At 47.9% G+C, this 20,483-nt stretch overlaps 1 protein-coding gene across 2 annotated transcripts in view; it reads left to right on the top strand.

Moving 5' to 3' along the window:
- Window positions 1–20,483, top strand: part of LOC144762257 (calpain-1 catalytic subunit-like) — a 536,001-nt gene that overhangs the window by 495,606 nt on the left and 19,912 nt on the right. For both annotated transcript variants that reach the window (XM_078647402.1, XM_078647401.1), the window contains 2 exons: window positions 9,463–9,531; window positions 17,805–17,883. In XM_078647402.1, the coding sequence (XP_078503528.1) occupies window positions 9,463–9,531; window positions 17,805–17,883 (148 nt within the window). The remainder of the gene's footprint in view (window positions 1–9,462; window positions 9,532–17,804; window positions 17,884–20,483) is intronic.

Below are 20,483 nucleotides of genomic sequence, written 5' to 3'. Positions count from 1 at the left end.
CCCACTCGTATGCAAATCCGGCTTGACCCAGTTCCTCATGGGAACAGTCAAGCCCAAACTGCCAAGCCAGGTCTTCTCTGGACTGGAAACAAGCATCCTGCGACTGGTTTCAGGGTAATGCCCCTCACCAGCCAGGCTAGCTTAAATTCAGTGCCAAAGTGAGCAAGGAACCCACGTCTGGGCATACCCTGCCAACTTAGGGGGCAAAAAGCAAACATAATAAGATGATGGACTGAGCACTGAAACTTTACAGACATTCATCCCCCAGTCTTCCCTGGACCGGAAACAAGCATCCTGGGACCGGTTTGGGGGTGGCATTCCCTCATTAGCCAGGCAAGCTTGAATCCAGTGGCAAAGTGAGCAAGGGAGCCACATCTGGTCACGCCCTGCCAACTTAGGGAGAACAACGCAAACACAAGAGGATGATGGACAGTGAACTGCCATTTTTTTCTGTTGTGGGATCACTGCACAGCACACATTTCCCACCACCCAGGTTTCCCCTCAGTCTCCCGATAAAAATGATACCTCACTTGTGTGGGTGCCCAAAGCAGAGTCAGCCTAAAAACGTAAGGAAAAACAAACTGCCATTCTGGACCCACTTTGGTGTCTACTCAGCGCTTCAAGTTTTGAAGTTATCTGCTTGAAGCACCCACACAAGTGAGGTATCATTTTTATCAGGAGACTGAGGGTAATGCTGGGTGGTAAGAAATGTGTGCCGGCACAGTAAACCCACAACTTTTCACACAGAGATAGTCCCACGAGCACTGAAGCAGTTAAATTGAAACAAGGCTCATTTCAGTTTCACTTTTAATGTAATGACGTCAGCGTTCACCATCTCCTGAGGCTATGAAAATAAAAAGTAAATCCCTCTACTATTTACAGCACAGGGAGTTCACAGTGGTGTGCCGAGGACATAACAGTTACGTCCTTGGCACACCAGCACCAAAGCCAAGGACGTAACCGTTATGTCCTTAGCACCGAATGGGTTATTGGCCCTGGACAACTTTATGTTGTTTAGAAGATGTCTCAAAGTTCCAATGTTATAAAGTGTAGCATCAGGGAATGCCTGTGAATTAGGGTACCATTTTGCAATCATAGACAGAAATTACTTGACATAACCATCAGACAGAATTAAATGGGTTACTGCGTTGGAACACATTACAAGTTAGTGCCACTGAAATTGAAAAGTGAGGCCTGCGTTGTACTTGCTGTGGGACAACACTCAGGCAGCGCCTCACTGATGAGGACCACGTTGTGCTCCCTGTGGGATAAGACTCAGGCTGCAACTCACTGATGAGGACCACGTTGTGCTCCCTGTGGGACAAGACTCAGGTGGCACCCCACTAATGAGGACCACGTTGTGGTCGCTGTGGGACAAGACTTAAGTGTCACCTCACAGATGAGGTCCAATCAGACTGAAAGTGGTCTAGGCGAGGTGTGTTCTCAGCTAGAGGGTAACTTGCCTGGGAGTTCATTAAGGACAAAGGAAAGTTGAATTATAATGCAACCCAAGAAGACACCAGAGGCTTTAAAAGCATTTCAAACATCACAGTTGTGTTTCAGAATAATGTATCCTACTCTGATGTACTATTAAAGTGACATTACTTTTCTGTTAGATTTCATGCGCTATAGATCTTTCTGAAGAGAATTGGTTTATTAAAAAGTACAAATAACAGGGGGCGTGGCTTAGCCGGCAACGATGGCCGACGTGTTGAGCGTGAGCTCCGACCAGCCACCACTTATCCTGACGATCTATCCTGGCCCTGAGCATTCCTGCGGGCGCAGCTGTCTTCTGTAAGGCTGTACTCTCCGGGGGCACATTCCGGTCCTGTGTTTGTGGCACAGGGGGCTCCTGGCGGCGAGCGCAGCCCCTGAGAGGCCTGCGGGGCCACCGGTCGCCGGGACCTCAATTTCCTTGAAGCCGGAGGGACCCTTCAGGGTCGGCGGCTGTCGGGAGGATGTGGGGCGGGCAGTGGTGATCGGCTGCTTGCTCCTTGCCCTTGGAGACTGGCGCGCCCCTGGTCCTGGCAGGTGTGGAGGCGAGAGAATGCTGGGGACCGGAGACGGGGCGAGAGGGTGCCAGGCTGGGCGGACAAGGCCCCGTTCGGCAGCGGCTGGGAGCTGTGGCTGCCATTTTGTGGTGTTGTGTTGGTTCCGACGTAGCCGGGCAGTGAGGACGGGCCCACAGCGTCTCCCCTGGAGGACGCCCCAGGACTGGAGCCTTGACTGAAGGGGCCAGAGGATTGCTGGTGCTGCTGGTGGTGGCTGCTGGTGGACTTGGAGGCGATCTACTGGCTGTGGTGAGCGGTGGGGGATTGGGGGTGCGGCTGGGGGTTCTGCCTCTTCCCCCCGTTACCTTTTCGCTTGGGCAGCAGCGCTGTCCCCTGGTGGTGTGGCTCGGGGGTCCGTGACTTTCGGATAGTATCAGCTCCCGGGGCGGAGGGGCCTGATCCCGGCCTCAACTAGCAGTGTGTGTAGTGACCAACAGAAAGTAACTACTCACACACACCGCCAGCCGAGCGCCAGTCCACCCACACCACCATCCAAGCACCAGACCATGCACACCGCCAGCCAAACACCACTCAGCGCACACCGACAGCCAAGTACCACTCCACACACACCGCCAGCCAAGCACCACTCCACGCACACCATCCAGCCAAGCACCACTCCACAAGTGGGTCCGGCGATAGGCGCTGCGGCTCGCAGTCTCAGGCTCCAGATAATGCGGCGCTGCTTGCAGCGATTACACAGTCCAGGGTCATGTTGGACGCAAAGATCGGAGTGGTGGGGGCAGATGTCACGCTGCTCCGCCAAGACCTGCGGAACGCTGTGGAGAGAATCACCGGAGCGGAGACCCGCATCTCCGAAGTGGAAGACGACGTGACCATACTAAAGAAAAAGGTGGCGGCGATGGAGAAGATACAGAAGGGCCTGGCCACGCGGGTGAAGGCCGCGGAAGGACGGGCACAGCGGAGCAACCTGTGCTTCGTGGGGTTCCCGGAGGGTTGCGAGGGGGACAAAGTGGAGCGTTTCCTGGACCAGTGGCTGGAGGGTTGGCTCCCTCTAGGTGCTCTCTCCCATTGTTTTGTGGTGGAGCTGGCTCACCGGGCCCTTATGCAGAAGCCCCCTGTTGGTTCGCGCCCAAGGCCGATAATAGCCAAGTTCTTGAATTACTCGGACCGCGACGCTATCCTGAGACAGGCGAGAGCGAAGGCCCCTCTCATGTACGGCAATGCCACTATCCTCATCTTCCCGGACTACACGAGGCTGGTTCAGCAGCAGAGACAATCTTTCCTGGCCGCCAAGGCCCGTCTCAGAGGCATCCAGCTTCAATATGCCTTGCTCTACCCAGCGCGGCTGCGTGTTATATACAAGTCCGGCACGCTGTTCTTTGACTCCCCGGAGGAGGTGTTTCAATGGACATATGAAACAGTGAAACTCAGAGTTAATGCACTCCCGAGTGGTGAATCGGATTCCTCCTCGAGTGGGATGGCCCGCGAGGGCCTGAGGAGTCAGCGGCGATGCCATAGTAGATCGGGGCTCGGGATCTGGACGTGCTTCGCGCGCGGGTTCGGCGCCTCCGCAGCCTGGCCTGGCCTGGAGGGGGAGCAGCCACACGGGGCGAAATGAAGTCTGCAACTTTCATATTGACTTATGTGTTTGTATTCAGGATGCTCAGGTGCAATGTATTTGTGCTGGTTAACTGCCTCGTCGGAGTGGGCGGGAGGGGGTGACGACTCCCTTGTTATGGGGAATTCTCAGGGGATCCATTGGATGGGGTGGTTCTTGGTCCCCCATTGGGGGCTAGGCCAATGGGGGCTAGGCTATGGAGCCTCTGGCTGAGTGGGTGCGCATCGATGCCCAGCTCAAGGGCTTTCGGTGGTCCCCAGGGCTCACCGACAAAATAGCGTTCTATGCCGATGATGTGCTGTTCTTTCTCACGGACTTGGAGCGGTCGGGCCGCGGCTGCTGGGCATCTTGCAGATCTTTGGCTAATCATCTGGCCTTTATGTGAACCCGGGTAAATCAACACTGTGGACTCTGGGTGGACAACGGCCGGTCGGAGATTGGGCGGCTGATCTGCAGCTGGCGACAGGGGGTTTGAAATACTTGGGGGTTTACTTGTCGGAGGACGCGGGCGTCTCCCGAGATCGTGACCTCACCCCGGTTTGGGATCGCACTCGTGAGGACATGAAGGCATGGGCCCGTATGCCACTGACCATCTACGGGAGGTCAGCTATATTCAAGATGGTGGCGCTCCCACGGCTCGTGTACCACCTGCAGAATCATCCACACCCGGTTCCGCCTCGCTGGTTCCAGCAAGTCAACTCAGCCCTGGGTGGGTTCCTATGGGAGGGGGGACTGTACGGGTGGCGCTGCGGACGTGTTTCTTATCGACCTACACGGGGGGCCTTGCAACGTCTGATATACTTTCTTACTACCAAGCAGCACACCTGCTGGTCTTAAACGATTGGTGGTATGGCGACAGGGGGGATCCGGCCTATGCGGTGGAACGCCACTTGATGGGCTCGGCGTCCATTCATACGCTGTTGTATTCGGCGCAGCTTCTGTAGGGTCTCCCGTCCGTCACACAAGTAGTTTTCACTGTCTGGCGGCAAGCGCTGTGCAGAACAGGATGGTGGAACGTACTCACTCAGGAGACCTCTTTCTGGCACAATGGCCGCCTGCCCCACTTAGAGGCCCTACGGGGCTTTGGGGGATGGGACCTAATAGGCATCTCCTCGCTATGGGACCTAATGTCGGGTTGCACCCTGAAGTCCTTTCAAAACTTGCGGGACGAATTTGAGATGCCCCACTCCCAGTTTTTTCGGTACCTACAGTTCCGATACGCACTGATGCCGTATCTGACCGACATTGAACACCTCCCAGACTTTATCCCGCTCGAGGCCACGCTGTTTATGGGGGAATTGCCAGTCAAAAAACTCTCCCGTGTTTACCAGACACTGGTTCGACATTGTACCTCTGACCTGAAGAGACTTAGGGCTGCGTGGGTGGATGTATGACGTTACAACGCATACTTTTACATCGCATGCCTTTACAACGCGGTTTTTACATCGCATACCATTAATGCTTTTAGGCGCTGGATAGTGATTTATTTAATTTACTATTCCAACTCCCGTCCCCGTGGATAGTAGGGAAGGTGTTGGATAGTATATTAAATACATTCCCTACCCTAGAGCGCCCCCCAGCGCTATGCGTTGTAATGGTTTGCGTTGTAAAAGTTGCGTCGTAATGGTAGTGCGTTGTAAAAGTTTCGTTGTAAAGGATGTTTCCCGCGTGGGTGGGGGACGTGGGGGAGCTAGAAGAGGAAGACTGGGTGGAGGCCCTGGCGAATGCTAGGGGGGCAGCAATCTCCTCACGCCTGCGATTAACACAATTCAAATATCTGCATCGCACCTATTTCACCCGGGAGCGTCTATGGAGGGCGGGTATGATAGACTCCCCTGATTGTCTGTGGTGCGGGTTGGAGGTGGGCACACTTCTACACACCACTTGGGGGTGCTCAGCGCTACATAGGTTTTGGACCGGGGTCTTCCGGTGTTTATCGGAGGTTCTCGCTTGGGAGCTTTCTAGGGACCCGAAACTTGCCTTACTACATGTCATGGAGGGGGTGGGTGGTAATCGGTATAAACGCCACCTATTGTTGCTTGGCCTAACATTGGCAAAACGAGACATTGCTAGAGCTTGGAAGGCGCCCCAGGCCCCGCCCTTGGCTGCCTGGAAGAGTGGCATGGTCTTCTGCATGGGGATGGAGCAGCCCATCTTTCTGGCCAGGGGGTGCCCCTGTAAGCACTTCAGGATATGGAAGAGGTGGGCCGACTACAGGGGGATGGATTTGGACCTCCCACCTGAGAGTGATGCCCTTCTGTCAATTTAACAGCTGGGGGTTGTTGATTGGGCTCGGGTGGTGCTCTGATGGTATTGGCATGTATTCACTGTATGTATTGACCTTTCTTTGTTATTTAGTGAACGGCAGCAGCGCATTTGGGTAGGGGGGGTTGGTGAGGGGGGGGGGTGTTGAGATTCCCTGAAAACGTCTGACGATGTAATTATTGTTCAATGCTGTGTGCAGCAGACTCCGGGTTACGGAGCTATGCATTTTTTGGAGTGTGCAGACAAATAAAATTTGTTCAATTAAAATCCACCCAGCCACAAATTCTAGTTCAAATTATCTGCAGCTAAAGACCACTATGTGACGACATTGCAAACTGAGGCATAGCCCACATTGGTGAAACTGTACTATTTGCAACCAATTATTTTGCTCAAACAGCACACATTGTGCATGTTTGAAACAGAAAACAAACTGTAACATCATCGTAGTGTGCCGGCCAGCTCTGACCTCCCACTCTTTGAGACGGCTGTGCAGACTAATTGCTAAGAGTGCGCAATGGTGTTCACTTTTCACACAGTACGAGCACACCTTAGGTACTTGACTTCTTTTCAGGTTTGTTTCACAACCACAGATCCAAGCTTCCTGGGTGCATGTATGTCTACATTCCAACTGGCTTAAGGTTCCAAAGTTCCACAAGAGTACATCTAGAGGATCTAGCAGTTGCCCTGGTAAGTTGGACCTCTTTGAACGATAAAATCTGCCATGAAGCTAATTTTAAGTCTTTCCTGAAAATATGAAGACATGGCTTTTCTAGCCTATTAACCTTAGCCATTCCTTCCTGACTCAAAACCTGCCTCAATTTGGATATCTTACTAAGAGAGCCAAGAATTAAGAAACTGTTCAGGAACGTGTCCTACACCAGAATAATTAACATAACGGGCTAAACCAGTACAGGGATTTTCTTGGCATTCTTAGATTTATAGTCCTAGATTTACAGTTGGATAAACAACGGTGCAAGTTCCAGATTAGAAGAAAAAAAGCCTGGCAAGGCTGCACAGACTTTCAAACAGGTTGGGATCCTCTGCTGTGTTTTTCATCGCTATTAAGAAAGCTGTTAGCTTTTATCCCTTGATCAAATGTCACATGCCTCATTCCTAAGCTATATGTTTACCAGTGCTTGTTTTCAGATGTGTTCAGGGCCATTGGTTCAAGTCAGATGAATCATACCTTCAACTACCAGATAGGGCTGTCAGATAGATACTACCCTGTATGAGCTTATACATGAATCTGATACCTTCGGGAAGTTCTCAGGTTATGAGATAAATAAAGATAAAACGAAGGTCATGGCTTGGAATATAGCTAATCAGGGGGAAGTTTATGAGACAGAATTAAGATACCTTGGGATTACTATACCTCAAGACCCTAGGAAAACAGTGAATCTATGTAGAATTTCAAGGGAAGTTGATATTCTCTTAAAAAGATGGCAGAACATACCATTATCACTATATGGTCGTGTTAATTTAATTAAGATGTGTGTTCTCCCAAAATATACTTATGTTTTTAATAAGATACCTTTGGAGTTTTCAAAAACCGAGATCCTGAAAATCCAGGGTAGAATTTCTTCTTTTATCTGGATAGGAAAGAGGATTAGACTGTCCTGGAAAAAACTTAGACGCAAATTCTCACAGGGGGGTATGGGCTTACCTGACTTTCTACTTTACTGTTGGGCTTATCAACTACAAAACGCTCGGATGTTACTGCACTCCCCAGATGATTCCTTGACTGGTATTATGTTCAAAGCCATGTTGGAGGGGGTAGGGGAATCTGGTTTTATGTATAAATTTGGTTCCCCCAAATTCTACATAAAGGTTCAGTTGAAAACACTGGGTATGGCAGCCAAACTTTGGTTGGATTGTCGACTCTGTCTGGGGCTTTCTTATTACAGCGAGTGGGCCCCGGTGTGGGGCTCTCCTGGAACGCCGGACTGCCTTTTAGACGCCTTAGCTTACCCACTAAAAGCGTCAGGAGTTTTAGTATGGGGGGGGGATCTGTTACAGGACAGGAAATGTCTTCTAGGACTTTTGGAATCAAACCACTGCTGGAACTTTGTCCAGATTTAAGCACTACCAGCTTTTGTCATGGTGTAATTCTCAAAGTTGGTTGTGTAGTCTGGATGATGATATGGAGAATGACTTGCAAAATCAAGCCCCGATGAAGAAAGAAGTTGCCCTATGGTACACCTATCTTCTGGCGGCAGCAGAAAGAAGAATGGATAAGCCCCACCGGGTCTGGGAGAATTACTTGCCAGGCGAAGATTGGAAGGAGTTATGGCAAGTATCTATTGACATGCTTTATTCAGTGATTAAATCTGCTGCTCTCAGAAGAAATCATTTCTTCATATTCCATGGGATATACTGGACTCCGGTAAAGATCTCTAAATTGAAGGGTGGAGGTGCAGCAAGCTGCTGGAGGTGTGGCTTCCAGAGTGCGGATGATGTCCATATATTCATGTCCTTCCCCATAATACACAAATTTTGGTTGGATGTCGGTAAGACCATCTCCAGGGTTCTGGGTCTAGAAATGGAGGTAAGCCCAATTCTCATTTTCTTTGGTGTGGCGGACATGCTGGGTGGGGTACGACCTCAGTCTGGGTCCCAATGCAAATTGGTGTTTTACTTGATATTGATGGCAAGGAGGGAGATCTGCCTGTTGTGGCGACAGGAAACGCCCCCTAGTTGGAATGATTGGTGGAAGTCTGTTAAATATTATCGAGCCATAGACCAGAGGGTTAATCTTTCAAGGGGCAGGTCTGACTCCGGGTTGTTCTGGAATTGGTTGGAATAACCCCCCCTTCCCCCAAGTAGAGTCTAGATTATAGATCATGGATTAGACCTGGATTTAGGATATTTCCAATGATTAACACCTCTGGGTCAGCTCAAGTTGAGTATAAACGGGTATTTCCCATTTAGAATGTATCAGCTGAGACTAAGTATCCACCAAAAGCTATCTGCGCCAGTGGCGGGACAGGTCGAGAGGTGGCAGTAGCTACGGAGGTCATATGAGGAAAAAAAATGCATTCTTTTTAGCTCTTGGAATATAAAATCAAAGGAACAAATGTAAGATGAAAACATACTAAAGGAATGTTAAAGTTGTCTATACTATTACCAAATGGTTTTCAAAGCAAATAAAGCAGTTCGCTCTGTGATAAGGAAAACACAATGGATTTTACATAAATTGTTATTCCAGTACCTGCTCTTGGCCATCCAAAAACCAGCGAAACTCAAAAACGGGCAGCATCTTTGCACGAGATAGATAACTGCTCCCCAAGGAACATTGGAATGTCATTTGAAAGCCTGGCACCAGAGTTTGTATTCTGTGGTAGTAGGTAGCATGGACAACTGTCCATCAGAACTTAACAGGTCACTCTACACGCGCAGACACACTTAGCATGTGGCCTCACAAGACATTTATTTGAAGCAGAATGGACTGAGTAGCTGAGCACTTTGTGTTGTTTTATTCCATAACACCCACATGTTTACCTGCTGAAAACTAGCACAAAACATGATAGCTGCTCTAGGCACGTTTTCCTTAACCAGATGCCTCCACAGAAAGACGGCAACGCCACGCTGGGTCTGGTCGAATTCCAGATTCTGTGGAAGAAGGTGCAGCATTGGAAGGTAAGTTTTCTGGCACCAGTAATCATGCTTATGCTTGGCTGCAAAATAATACTCAATAACTGGAAGATTTCAAAGGAAGTTTCTGACAAAGAATGGTTGTCCTTTCTCAGAGTGGCGGGTAATACCTCACTACGCTCTTCGCTCTGGCGTTCTTCACATAGGAAGCAATGGAAATCCCTTGAAGCCTTTCCCTTTAAATATGACCCTCCCTGAACAAAACGACCTCACAGGAGTTTGATGCATACATTTTATTGTCTCCATAGATGATAACCAGTACACAACTACTTGTTTTAGGACATTCTCCCTATAGGTCTCTTTCCCGAACATGCACCCTCTTATTTGTCCCTTCACTTAGGGAACGTAACACATTGGACAGACTTCACTTTATCCTCATAATGGCTTTAATATAATACCATATATACGATATGGGAAGATAGGTGGGTTAGCTGATGTTTGGATATTCTAGACTGACATCGAGATTGTACACAGGATGTGTAATTATGAATATTATAATAATGTACTGGATGCTCTGACATTATATAGTTGACGTTGCTTATTCACACATTTATAGCTCCAAATGTATGTCTATCACACGACCTCACGGTCAACCTACACAAACGTGTCGGCAACAAGGTCCAACTGTGGCTTCAAACTAACCGCAAATCCATTTGTCACTTCATTTGTAACTTTCTTTTGTAATTTCCTCCTCTTTTGTAATTCATTCCTTCTTTTATAATTGTAATTAACTATCATTTATAATCTCATTTATAATTACTTATCATCTCATGCCAGTTTGTGTTTTACTTTATTTCTACTTCTGTTCTTGTTTTTATTGAAAACCCCCCCAAAAATTATTTGAAAAAAGAAAAAGAAGTAATCATGGGGCGAGGGATGGTCGGTGTCTAGAGAGCAGTGCACAGGGAGAATGTAAAGTGGCCATAGACAGAGTCTAGGCTTTCTGGTTTCATCAAATCTAGCTGCATCATTGTGAATGCCACAAGATGGGAGGCCTGGCATGGTGAGCTGTTGTGACCTTGCAAAGGCACAGCCACGTCTGGAGAAGCTAGAGACGTTAGCTGTGAACTAGACACAGTGTCTGACATCACCTCAAGCACAACATTGGCTGACATTCATGGTTGTTTTCACTTTCACCAGCCCACCAACTTGGTGAGGTGGTACATTACATTCCTTCCCTACTTTCACATTTTCCAACACAATGAGCTTACAGTATAGCAGGATTGAAAGTGATACAGTTAACCAAATAAACAAAAAATATTATTGATACATAGTTACCCCACTGTCAGCCTCAGCTGTAGGGCAGCAGCGCCCGGCTTACACCAGGAAGTCCATCAGGTGGGACGATATTGCCAGCTTACCTCTCAGGCGATACTGGGAGTAGTTACTGAGTCATGACCTTTCCTGGGAACAAAGTCTATCATCTCTGCTCACTGGCGGGTGCTGCTGGTTTGGGCTAGGTGTTGTAAGCAACTCACTACTGTGTTGGGAGTGGTCTAGCAAGACAATTCATAGAGGTGAGGGGGAACCTTCTTGAAGAATGAAATATATTGTGTGACTTCATTATCTCCTTGATGAGCAGTGACCATTGTGCCTTTGAGGTGTAGTACGACCCACATATGTTGTTCAAAGGGCAGACAGAATTTGCTGCCAGGGTGTCGGTCCTGGATGTATACTGAGTCACCTGGTTGGATCTCCTATTGATGGGCATTCTGTCGTGCACTGGAGTGTTCAATCATGATCTTTCTTCTGTTGAGAACCTCACATCACACATCATCAATGGGTTCAGGAATCAAGGTGGGGGGATGGGGATGGTGTCAGCGACAATGCACTCCATGCAGGCATATCCAGGAGCTTGACCTGTTGTTGTGTGTGGGGGGGGGAGGGTAGTCTGTACTCGTGCAGGAATCCATAAATGGCTTTCTCCACGGGTTGGTGATCAGTGTGGGCTATGAGGACAATCTTGTTGAGGGTCTGCATAAACCTCTCCACTTCTCTGTTGGCTTAGGGCCATCTAGGTGTCACTTTCCGTTTTGTGCATTCCCCACGACTTTAGGTAATCAGCAAATTCTTGGCCATGAAATGGAGGGTCATTATCAGTCTTCACAACCTTAATTATCCTGTGAGTATCAATTACTTTTTCCACTTTTGCAATGGCTTCTGACCCCGTCTGAAATCCTGCTATCTCCACCTCCGGATATTTGGTATAGTCATCAATGATCACGAAAGCATATCGTCCATCGTGTAGATGGCCAAAATCAAGACTTGCCTATTACCAGGTGACTTTGGGTCCTTCTTCTGTGGTTATCGGAAGGTGTGGTTCTGAACGACCTGCTACTTGACACTAGTGGCACAATCTTATAGTGCTCTCCACCATTTTGTCCATCCCCGTGACCCAGACTTTGGCGTGTAGTCAGCTCTTCATCCTAACTATGTCTTGATGACTATGGTATGCCAATTGTACAACTTGAGAAGTGAGGCTCATCAGTATGACCGGCCCAGACCCAGAATACACAAATTTTGGGCCCCAGAGCACACAAATTTTGGGCCCCAGAGCAGATACCCAATTTCATACATTGACAATTCTTGTCAAACGTGGAGGAGCGATTCAAGCACTTTCTGGCGAAATGTCTTTTTAGACCATCCCAGTCGTTAGAGCGGATAGCTGCAATCACTGCCTGTAGACATTCTTTGTCTTAGGTGGACTGTCAAACGCCACTGGGAGTCGGCAAGACCTTTCAGCAACATATCTCACATAGACTTCCGTTGCTTCTGCTTCTTCTGCTTCCTCAGAGGTGGCAGCATGGGGATGGCATGAAAGATAGTCCGTGGGGTTTGAATAGCCTGGTCAATATTCAACTTGATAATCATATTCTTGGAGTTGTGACAGCCATTTCTTGATACAGTGCTGCAGTTTAGACGCGGACTCATGAAATAAGGTATGAGTGGCTTATGACCATGGAGACATGAAATGGGTGACCATACATAGAGATATGGAAATGTCAACAAGTTCAGTGTATTGCATTGGCCTCTTGCTCTATTTGTGAATAACATTGCTCTGTCTCTGTCAGGGATCGACTGCCATAAGCTACTGGGGTCCACCTGTCATCTGATTGCTGCATTAGTAGCCCCGAGGCCATGAGGGCTTGCATCCACCGTACGTTGGTGGCTTTTTTAGGATCAAAATTGGATAGAGTCGTGTCCGCTGACAGCATTTCTTTGGTTTGTCGAAAGACCATCTCTGGTTCAGGACCCCAATGGCATAGTACAGTCGACTTGGTGAGCTCTCTGAGGGGTCAAGTGAGGACTGTGAGGTCAGGGATGAACTTACCACAGAAATTAAACATGCCAAGAAAAGTTCTCACTTTAGTGATATTGCGGGCGCCTGGGATTCTTGCACACCACACACTTTTCCAGGATCTGGGGCAACTCCATTCTCTGAAAACGTATACCAAAGGAAGCTTTGATCAGTTGTAGCACTTCTCTGAGATGGCTTTGTTGTTCTTTCAGTGACTTACGTGAATGAAGATCTCATCACTAACATTAACGCCAGGGACGACTACGAGCACCTGTCTTATGGAGTTTTGAAAGATTTTCGCCGAAATAGAGATTCCAAAGTTGAGACCCATGTGCATTTAAAACATTGTGAAATACCTGGAGTCAGGATGGCATGGTAGTTAATATCCCGAACAGGGATCCACCTTCGAGAACCATTTAGCACCACTTAGCTTGACCAGTATGTCGTCTACCATAGGGTTGTGTTGTCGTTCTCGCTGGATGGCAACATTGGGTAGTCCCATATCCACATGTATGCAGACCTGCCCCAGTTGTTTTGGCTTCCTGGCCACCACAATCGGGACACCCACGGAGTGGGTCCAGTCACCTTCTCAATGATGCCGGTCCTTTCCAGCTTCTCCTGCTCTTCTTCCACTTTCGGTCTCAGGTGGAAGGCTATGCAACGGTGACGTAGGGCCACTGGTTGGATAGATGAGTCTATATGTACCTGACTTGTCTGTTCTTTAGGCATCCATTCCCTCTGAAGACAGTGTTGAATTCTTCTAGAATGGTCAATAGTTCCTCCTGAACTTAAAAAAAAAGGAGATCAATCCCAGTGCCTCTGCGGTCGCTCCACTGACAAGCATGCCGTGGCCTTCTTCTGCCACGTGCACTGTTGTGTCTCCCTTGTTTCCAAGATGGGATACCGTGGACTTAAAATAGCCAAGGAGGGGGATTGGCGACTTCTGCCCATATGCAAGACTTTGATTTTTGTTTTATCTAGTGGGGGTTGGTGGGCCATGGTGTGGTATGTGGTAATCAACATGACTTCAATTGATGCTCCTGTGACAATGGTGGTGGAGATTGGCTGGTCTTGAGTTGACACCACAGGAGGCAGCGATGGGTAGAAGGTGGAGTACCTTCTGCAAAGACGTAGTGGACTGAGAATTCTTCTTAATCATCATCCATGTCTTCTTGGCTGTCAAGCTAATTTAATACCAAGTGGACCATTTATTTTGATGATCTACAAACCTTTGCAAAGTGGTTATGTTTCCCACACGCTGAGCATCGTTTGCCTTTGGTGGGTTAGTCAGTCATCTTGTGTGAGGACACTCTGGAGTATCTGCATTCCTTTTTCCTGTCTTGGGAGCGTCTTGGAGGATTCGGTGCTGGGCAAGTCCAGGTCACATTTACTTGTTCTGTTTTGATGGGTCAGTGTAGTGCTGCTTCCATGTGTGAAGCTCTCATCTTTCTTAATTCCTTGGACCGCACTAATGTCAAAATTACTCACAGAGATTTCCCCGAATCTTGGAAAATTGTTCCTTGTAGCTTCGTGGAGTAGCACCCTTATATGATCTAGGTGCAAATCTCTTCCTGTCCATCCTAGAACCCACACATGCTTGCAAATTCCATCATTTGCTGTGGAATATGTCTATAGACTCCTCTGCTTCCTGGTGGGCTTACCTGAATACAAAGCATTCATATTCTTTTTTCGCCATTGGCTTGAAGTAAGCATTGAGTGCATTCAGCAGAGAAGTGTAGGTTTTTGCCGTTGCTTCCAGGAGGGTTTTATATATTCTGTGAATGTCCTTCCCTCCTATGGCTATCCACCTCTCGTTAGATATGCCAGCCTCCTAAAAGTAGAATTGTATGAGTTCTGTCCAGTCTATCAAATTCGACTCTACAGTCAATGGTCATCCATCAACCACAAAAAACTCCATCGTCGGGATCGAAGTCACGGTGGGCGAGAAGTGAGGAGTCACCCTCCTTGAGCACCTCGCAGCAAGAGCACTTTCACTGATGGTGTAGGGACAGCCACCTGACCGTGGGAGCCAATAGGTGGTGTGTCGACCCTTCGCAGAGGGAAGCTAGGTAAAAGACAAGCCGAGAGCTGCGCGGCCAGCACCAGGTAGAGTTTGAACCTGATTTCTGCAGCTGGATATTGATTGTAGTGAATGGCTGTTAGATAAGTGCCCTTTGTGTGGTTGTCTTTGTTTTGTTTTTTGGATGCAGGAGGCAGGATTTAAATTCTGTCCCCACCAACCAGATAACTCTGACAGGGTTCTCTTCTGGGGTGTGTGTGGGCCAAGCACAGTCACCGCACTTGGCTAAGCAGCATGGGCCAACAGAGCAGAGAAGACCTTGTGGAGCTGCACAACACAATGAGGGCACGTGGGACAGTCAAGTTCCAATGGTGCCTCTGCCACATGGTCAGGGCAGCAGGCGTGACACAGCCAATGAGTCAGTGACGGGTAGAGAGGCCGCAGCAACACCACGCAACCTAGCAGCACTGCGGGACACGAGACAATAAGTCGAAAACTCATGCAGAGCAAACTGCAGGCCACCAGCAAACAGCACAATTTGACCCCCCTACTGTGGAGACTGGTAGCGGGTGCGTGCGGACGTCCTTGTTAGCTGTGAACAAAGCAGCAGCACATCCTGCAGATTCAAGAACCCTCGGACGCTCCCGTGTGGTGAGGGCAGGCGAACTGGTGTTTGGCGTGGTTCATGACCATTCTTGTTGCCAGAGTTGGGTTGGCCCTGTGCCTGGTTGGGTGTAGACCTGATATCGAAGGCCTATGAATAAATGACAAGCCACACAGAGAATATGGTCTCAGGCAATGCTACATGACTGCTGAGCATCCCCGCCTCTGTTTTATTTATTGGAGTCCCATCATCATAAGGGACCCCTCAAAAAACCAGCAAGTTCATCGGTGCTTTTACTTTGGCCACCCCACCAACTTGTTGAGGTGGTACATTACAATCGCTGTCGACATCACAACTGGCCGACATGCCTTTGCTTCTAATGGTGCAATACCATAGATGAGACAGGACTCGTACTACTGGCTGGTTGGCTTTTGTTCCACGTGCCATTTGTTTCCAGCTGGCAACGTGCCTAATTTCTTGTCTTGCTTTTATTATCTATGAGCTAGGGTGGACTGGTGCCAGTGGGGATGATTTGTAGCTGATAGCAGTGGTGCAGGAATAATTTTCAGAGTGGAGGTGCGGCCATCAATGTTATATCACTGAAGTCGTAGGGTTTTTAACACCTTGGGTGCTCATGACGAGCTGAGCTCGTCATGAGGCACAGTGGCGCTGTGTTCATGACGAGCCGAGCTCGTCATGAACTCCGCAGAACGCCCACGCGGGAATAATTCCCCTGCTGTGCTGAGCGTTCCATGGAAACGGGCGTGGTCGTGACGAGCTCAGCTCGTCGTGAGCACAGTGCCACCACGCTGCATGACAAGCCGACCTCATTACGAGCACCATGGCGCCGCGCACGGCCCCTCCCAGCACCGCGGGGGAATTAGCCCCGCGGCGAAGGGAATAAGAGTCCAGGAAAAGCGTAACAATAACAAATGTATTCAGCAGGAGAGTGATGAGTATAGTGTATGTAACTGGTGGTACATTTTGGAGAACATGGTTACAAATATATTACTAAAACATGGTTTGGTAGCGTAATGTATTTTATAGACAGCAACTTCTCTATTCGCATGGCTATCACATTTTCACATTCAGTTTTACTCATAAAACTATCGAGTGCACATACAATAATGTGTGAAAATCGTATATTATCAAATATTTATCATTTATGTATCACCAAGAGAGTATCTTTATTTCTTTTTATTCTCCTAAAATCTTTGTTTTCATCACAATTCAGAATTTAAAAAAACAATAGCTCCTGTGGTTTCTTAGTGGGTAATATATATTGAAATATTTAGTCGCTTTACAGTTATTTAAATGTTGCTGTGTTTTAGAATAACATTGACATCCTACTCCCTTTCCTTCAACACTCCCTGTGCCCCAGTAAGACTGTCCTATAGTTCAGTCTACAAAATACTCTCACTTTGGAGTCAAAGAAAGAAAAGTAAACACGAATCTCTCTGCTAAAAGAATAAACAGCAATTTGTCAGAAGACATCGCCTGACATTTAACCTCTGCCTTTAAAAACGAACAATAAATATTGTAAGATAAAAACAAAATGTAAACAACTCTTGATAGCATATTCATCTGAACTCCAGCATGGCTATTTTGGGGGTGATGCAGCACTCATGCATCCCTACATCCAGCTCCTAATGACTGGTAGTTGTGGGGGCAGGAGGAGGGTGTGGAGTTAAATGTCAGAAGGAACTTGGGGGTAGATTTACAAGCCCCTTGCGCCGCTTTTACGCCGCCGTTGCGTCACTTTTGTGACGCAGCAGCGGCGCAAAAGATGTACACTGGTGCGGGGTATTTACAACGTTTCTCATCTTCCAGATGCGTCACGTTGTAAAGCCCTGCGCCAGAAGAGGCGTACCATCGCAGGGAGGCGTTCCGACACAGGAACGCCTCCCAAAAGTGGCTGAGTCAAATCTACAAGATTTCACTCAGTCACTTTTGGGCCCATGCTGCATCAAAACCCTGCGCCTGCTTGAAGCAGGCGTAAGGATTGACGCAGCATTGTGCACATAGGGGCCCCCTGATCATTGCTGGAGCTGCGTCGCGCTTGCGTCGCAACTCCAGCAATGCGCCGCTTTTACGACACAGATGCGTGACGCATCTGTGCCGTTTTTGCCCCAGGGTGCGCTGCATTGTAAATGCGGCGCATCATCGGTGGCGGAGCTGCAGCGCACAATTACTGGCGCATCCCTGCCAATATGCAGGGATGCGCCAGTAATTGTAAATCTGCCCCTTGGAGAGGAAGAGGGAATATTCCTCTTGCTACGTTTACCACAGACCACACCACAGCATGTTATCTGACCACACATTCCTTTTCTTTTCAGACTATCTTCCTACAGCACGACCTGGATAGATCCGGCACCATGAGCTCCTACGAGCTGCGAATGGCCCTGGAGGCAGCTGGTGAGTGAGGTCGGGTACAAGGAGTGGGGTACATGAGACAGCACCGTGGCAGCTTGTTTAAGACATGGGCAAAGAGGGCAATTGCAAGGCTCCCGCTAAGAAGGTGAATTTTCTTTCTATTTGACCACGGTCTCCTCTCTGTCTCTATCACAGCCCTTTGCCCTCTCTCTGTCCACCTTTACCTCTGACTGTTTCTCTGTCCAGGAACATCTTAGGTAATTTTGGGGCACTGGACAAGACAGATTTCAACGGTTTTGTGTGATCCAGTTTCTAAAATTTTACATATACATATATATATCAGGTGACTGGCAGGCTCAAGCGGTGAGATCTGTTGTGGATATTCATTTTTATGTGAAGGCCTCGCCCGACTTTGGTACTTTGTTAAAACTGTGCTGTTAACGGAGTTGGAGACTGACATACACAGAAGCAAAGATAATATGTTTGCCTTGGACCTGCCTTAAATGTATAAACATATTAAATACAACTTTGGAACAGGATGTCTCTGTTGCGCAGGTCTCCAAGACACTGGGATTATATGCAATTGGATTTTCGCAAACTTTGAAACTATGAACAGCTGAGTGATGTCAAATAGGCGTATGCCTTACTGAATGAGTCTCTTCTGCCATGCTTGATCCTGGAAACCTTATTTATGTATTTTTGAGTCATTATGGGACTGGTATGATTTAATGACTTTAAGATACTTTCATGGCAATCAACATGTTTTAAAATGTTCATTTTCCTATTTGGTGGCATACTGTGAGTTTTAATTGGAAATCCTAATGTGTTTATTGAAGTCCGTTTTCAAAATTGTGAGCATGAACCACACGTTTTGAAGTAGGAGACACAAACTGGTCACCTCTGCTTCTTGAATGAAACATCAAGGCTGGGCTGTGTGTGATCAATAGGTCTATAGTAGCCGGAAACTGCAATATAATTGTAGTCTCCTGAATGCCAAGAATATATTCTGCAGCTTGGGCCCATGACTCTGGCTCGGGGCCTTTAATGGCCGTTATAGCCTTCGTGAACAGACTGTACTGCTATATATTAGCTGCCTATATGCTTTGACTGCAGACGTTAACTACTACTTGCCTGCCTTCTAAACCTTTGTACTTAGTGTGAAAATATGGAGCAGGAATATGAGGTTGGCAGGTACAAGGGTCTACATGTTGGTGGTGGGAGAATAACTTCATACCGTGAACAGTCAACACTACCTAATTACTGTTTTGTACTTTTTAACTACTTTTTGTATCACTGTTTAGGACACATTGGTGCGTTTTAAAAAAGAATTCCCATAATGTATTTCTCACTACCCAAGCAATGACTTACTTTCCTTTGATAAGAAATATTAATTGCTTTTCTTTTCTTCTTTCTGGTGTATGGGATTTTTTCAACATTAACCCCCCCCCCCCCCCCCCCCCGTATTTAAGTTTTAAAAATAGGGAGCGTGCCCAAGATGGCGACCAAGTAAGCCGCATCTTTCGGAGCTCCAGCAGACCTCTTTGCATTTGCGCTACATTAACTGCAGGGGCTTTTGGTGTCGCATCAGCCCCCCTCCACCTGCAGGACAACTACCTTGCTTACTGGGCAAGTAGGCCGCCGCCAAAGGACAGCAATTCCCTGACCCCGGCAGCTGCTTTTCGGCCCAGCACAGAGTAGTGGAGACGGCTGATGGGTTGACTTTGTGGTCTTCAAGCAGGATATAGCAACAGAGATCAAGGAGATCATAAGGTATAGGGAAGATGAAGACCAGGGAGTGGCATTGTTGAAGCAGGGACAAGACACTTGTGAGGAGGAATTGGATGGCCATCAACTGGAGTTTTCTATAAGGCCTTCAGCGCACAGCAAGTACCCGTATTAGTGCGGCTCTTTAACACGTTTAGTATGATCAGAAAACTGTTGGGAGTCTATGCACCTAGCTGCTATTACGGTTCTTCCTAAGGCAGGATCACAAATGCTGTATGTCTTACCGTCCAATCTCACTTTTGAATGTGGACGTAACATTTTTTACAAGTGATTTGACCTATAGATTAGATTCCTGTGTTCAAGGTTTGGTTGACCCCGACCAAGCCGGATTTATCCCGGTGTGAGGGTGTAGCGACGACACAAATCGGCTGTGCAACTTATTGGATAAGATGCAGGGTTCACAGGTGCCAGCCCTCCTGTTGTCGACTGATGCCAAAAGGCCTTTTATCAGGTCTGCTGGCCCTGCTTACACATGGTCCTGGAGAGAATGAACATCGGCCCATGACTTCCTCAGTGGGTCTACTCTTGCTACTCTACCCCATGAGCCAGGGTTCGGGTGAATGAAATATTGTTGATGTCCTTCGCCATTCCCCAGGGGACCAGACAGGGTTCCCCTTGTCATCTTTATGTTTTGCGCTTTCCATTGAGCCCTTCGTGGAACGTATCTTGGGCAAACCTCAAACTGCGGGCATTCAAATGGGTGGCAAGGAACATAAGATTATGTTATATGCAGATGATGTCCTCTTGACTCTTACTGACCCAGAATATACCTCAGAATCCGTGATGGCAGAATTGGCTGCATTTAGTGGAGCATCTGGGTTAAAGACTAATTTACAAAAATCTTCCATTCTTAATTT

Source organism: Lissotriton helveticus, chromosome 6 (assembly GCF_964261635.1).
Source record: "Lissotriton helveticus chromosome 6, aLisHel1.1, whole genome shotgun sequence".
Taxonomy (NCBI): Eukaryota; Metazoa; Chordata; class Amphibia; order Caudata; family Salamandridae; genus Lissotriton; species Lissotriton helveticus.
Note: the sequence above shows the minus strand (reverse complement) of the source record. Positions and strands in the feature narration are given on the sequence as shown.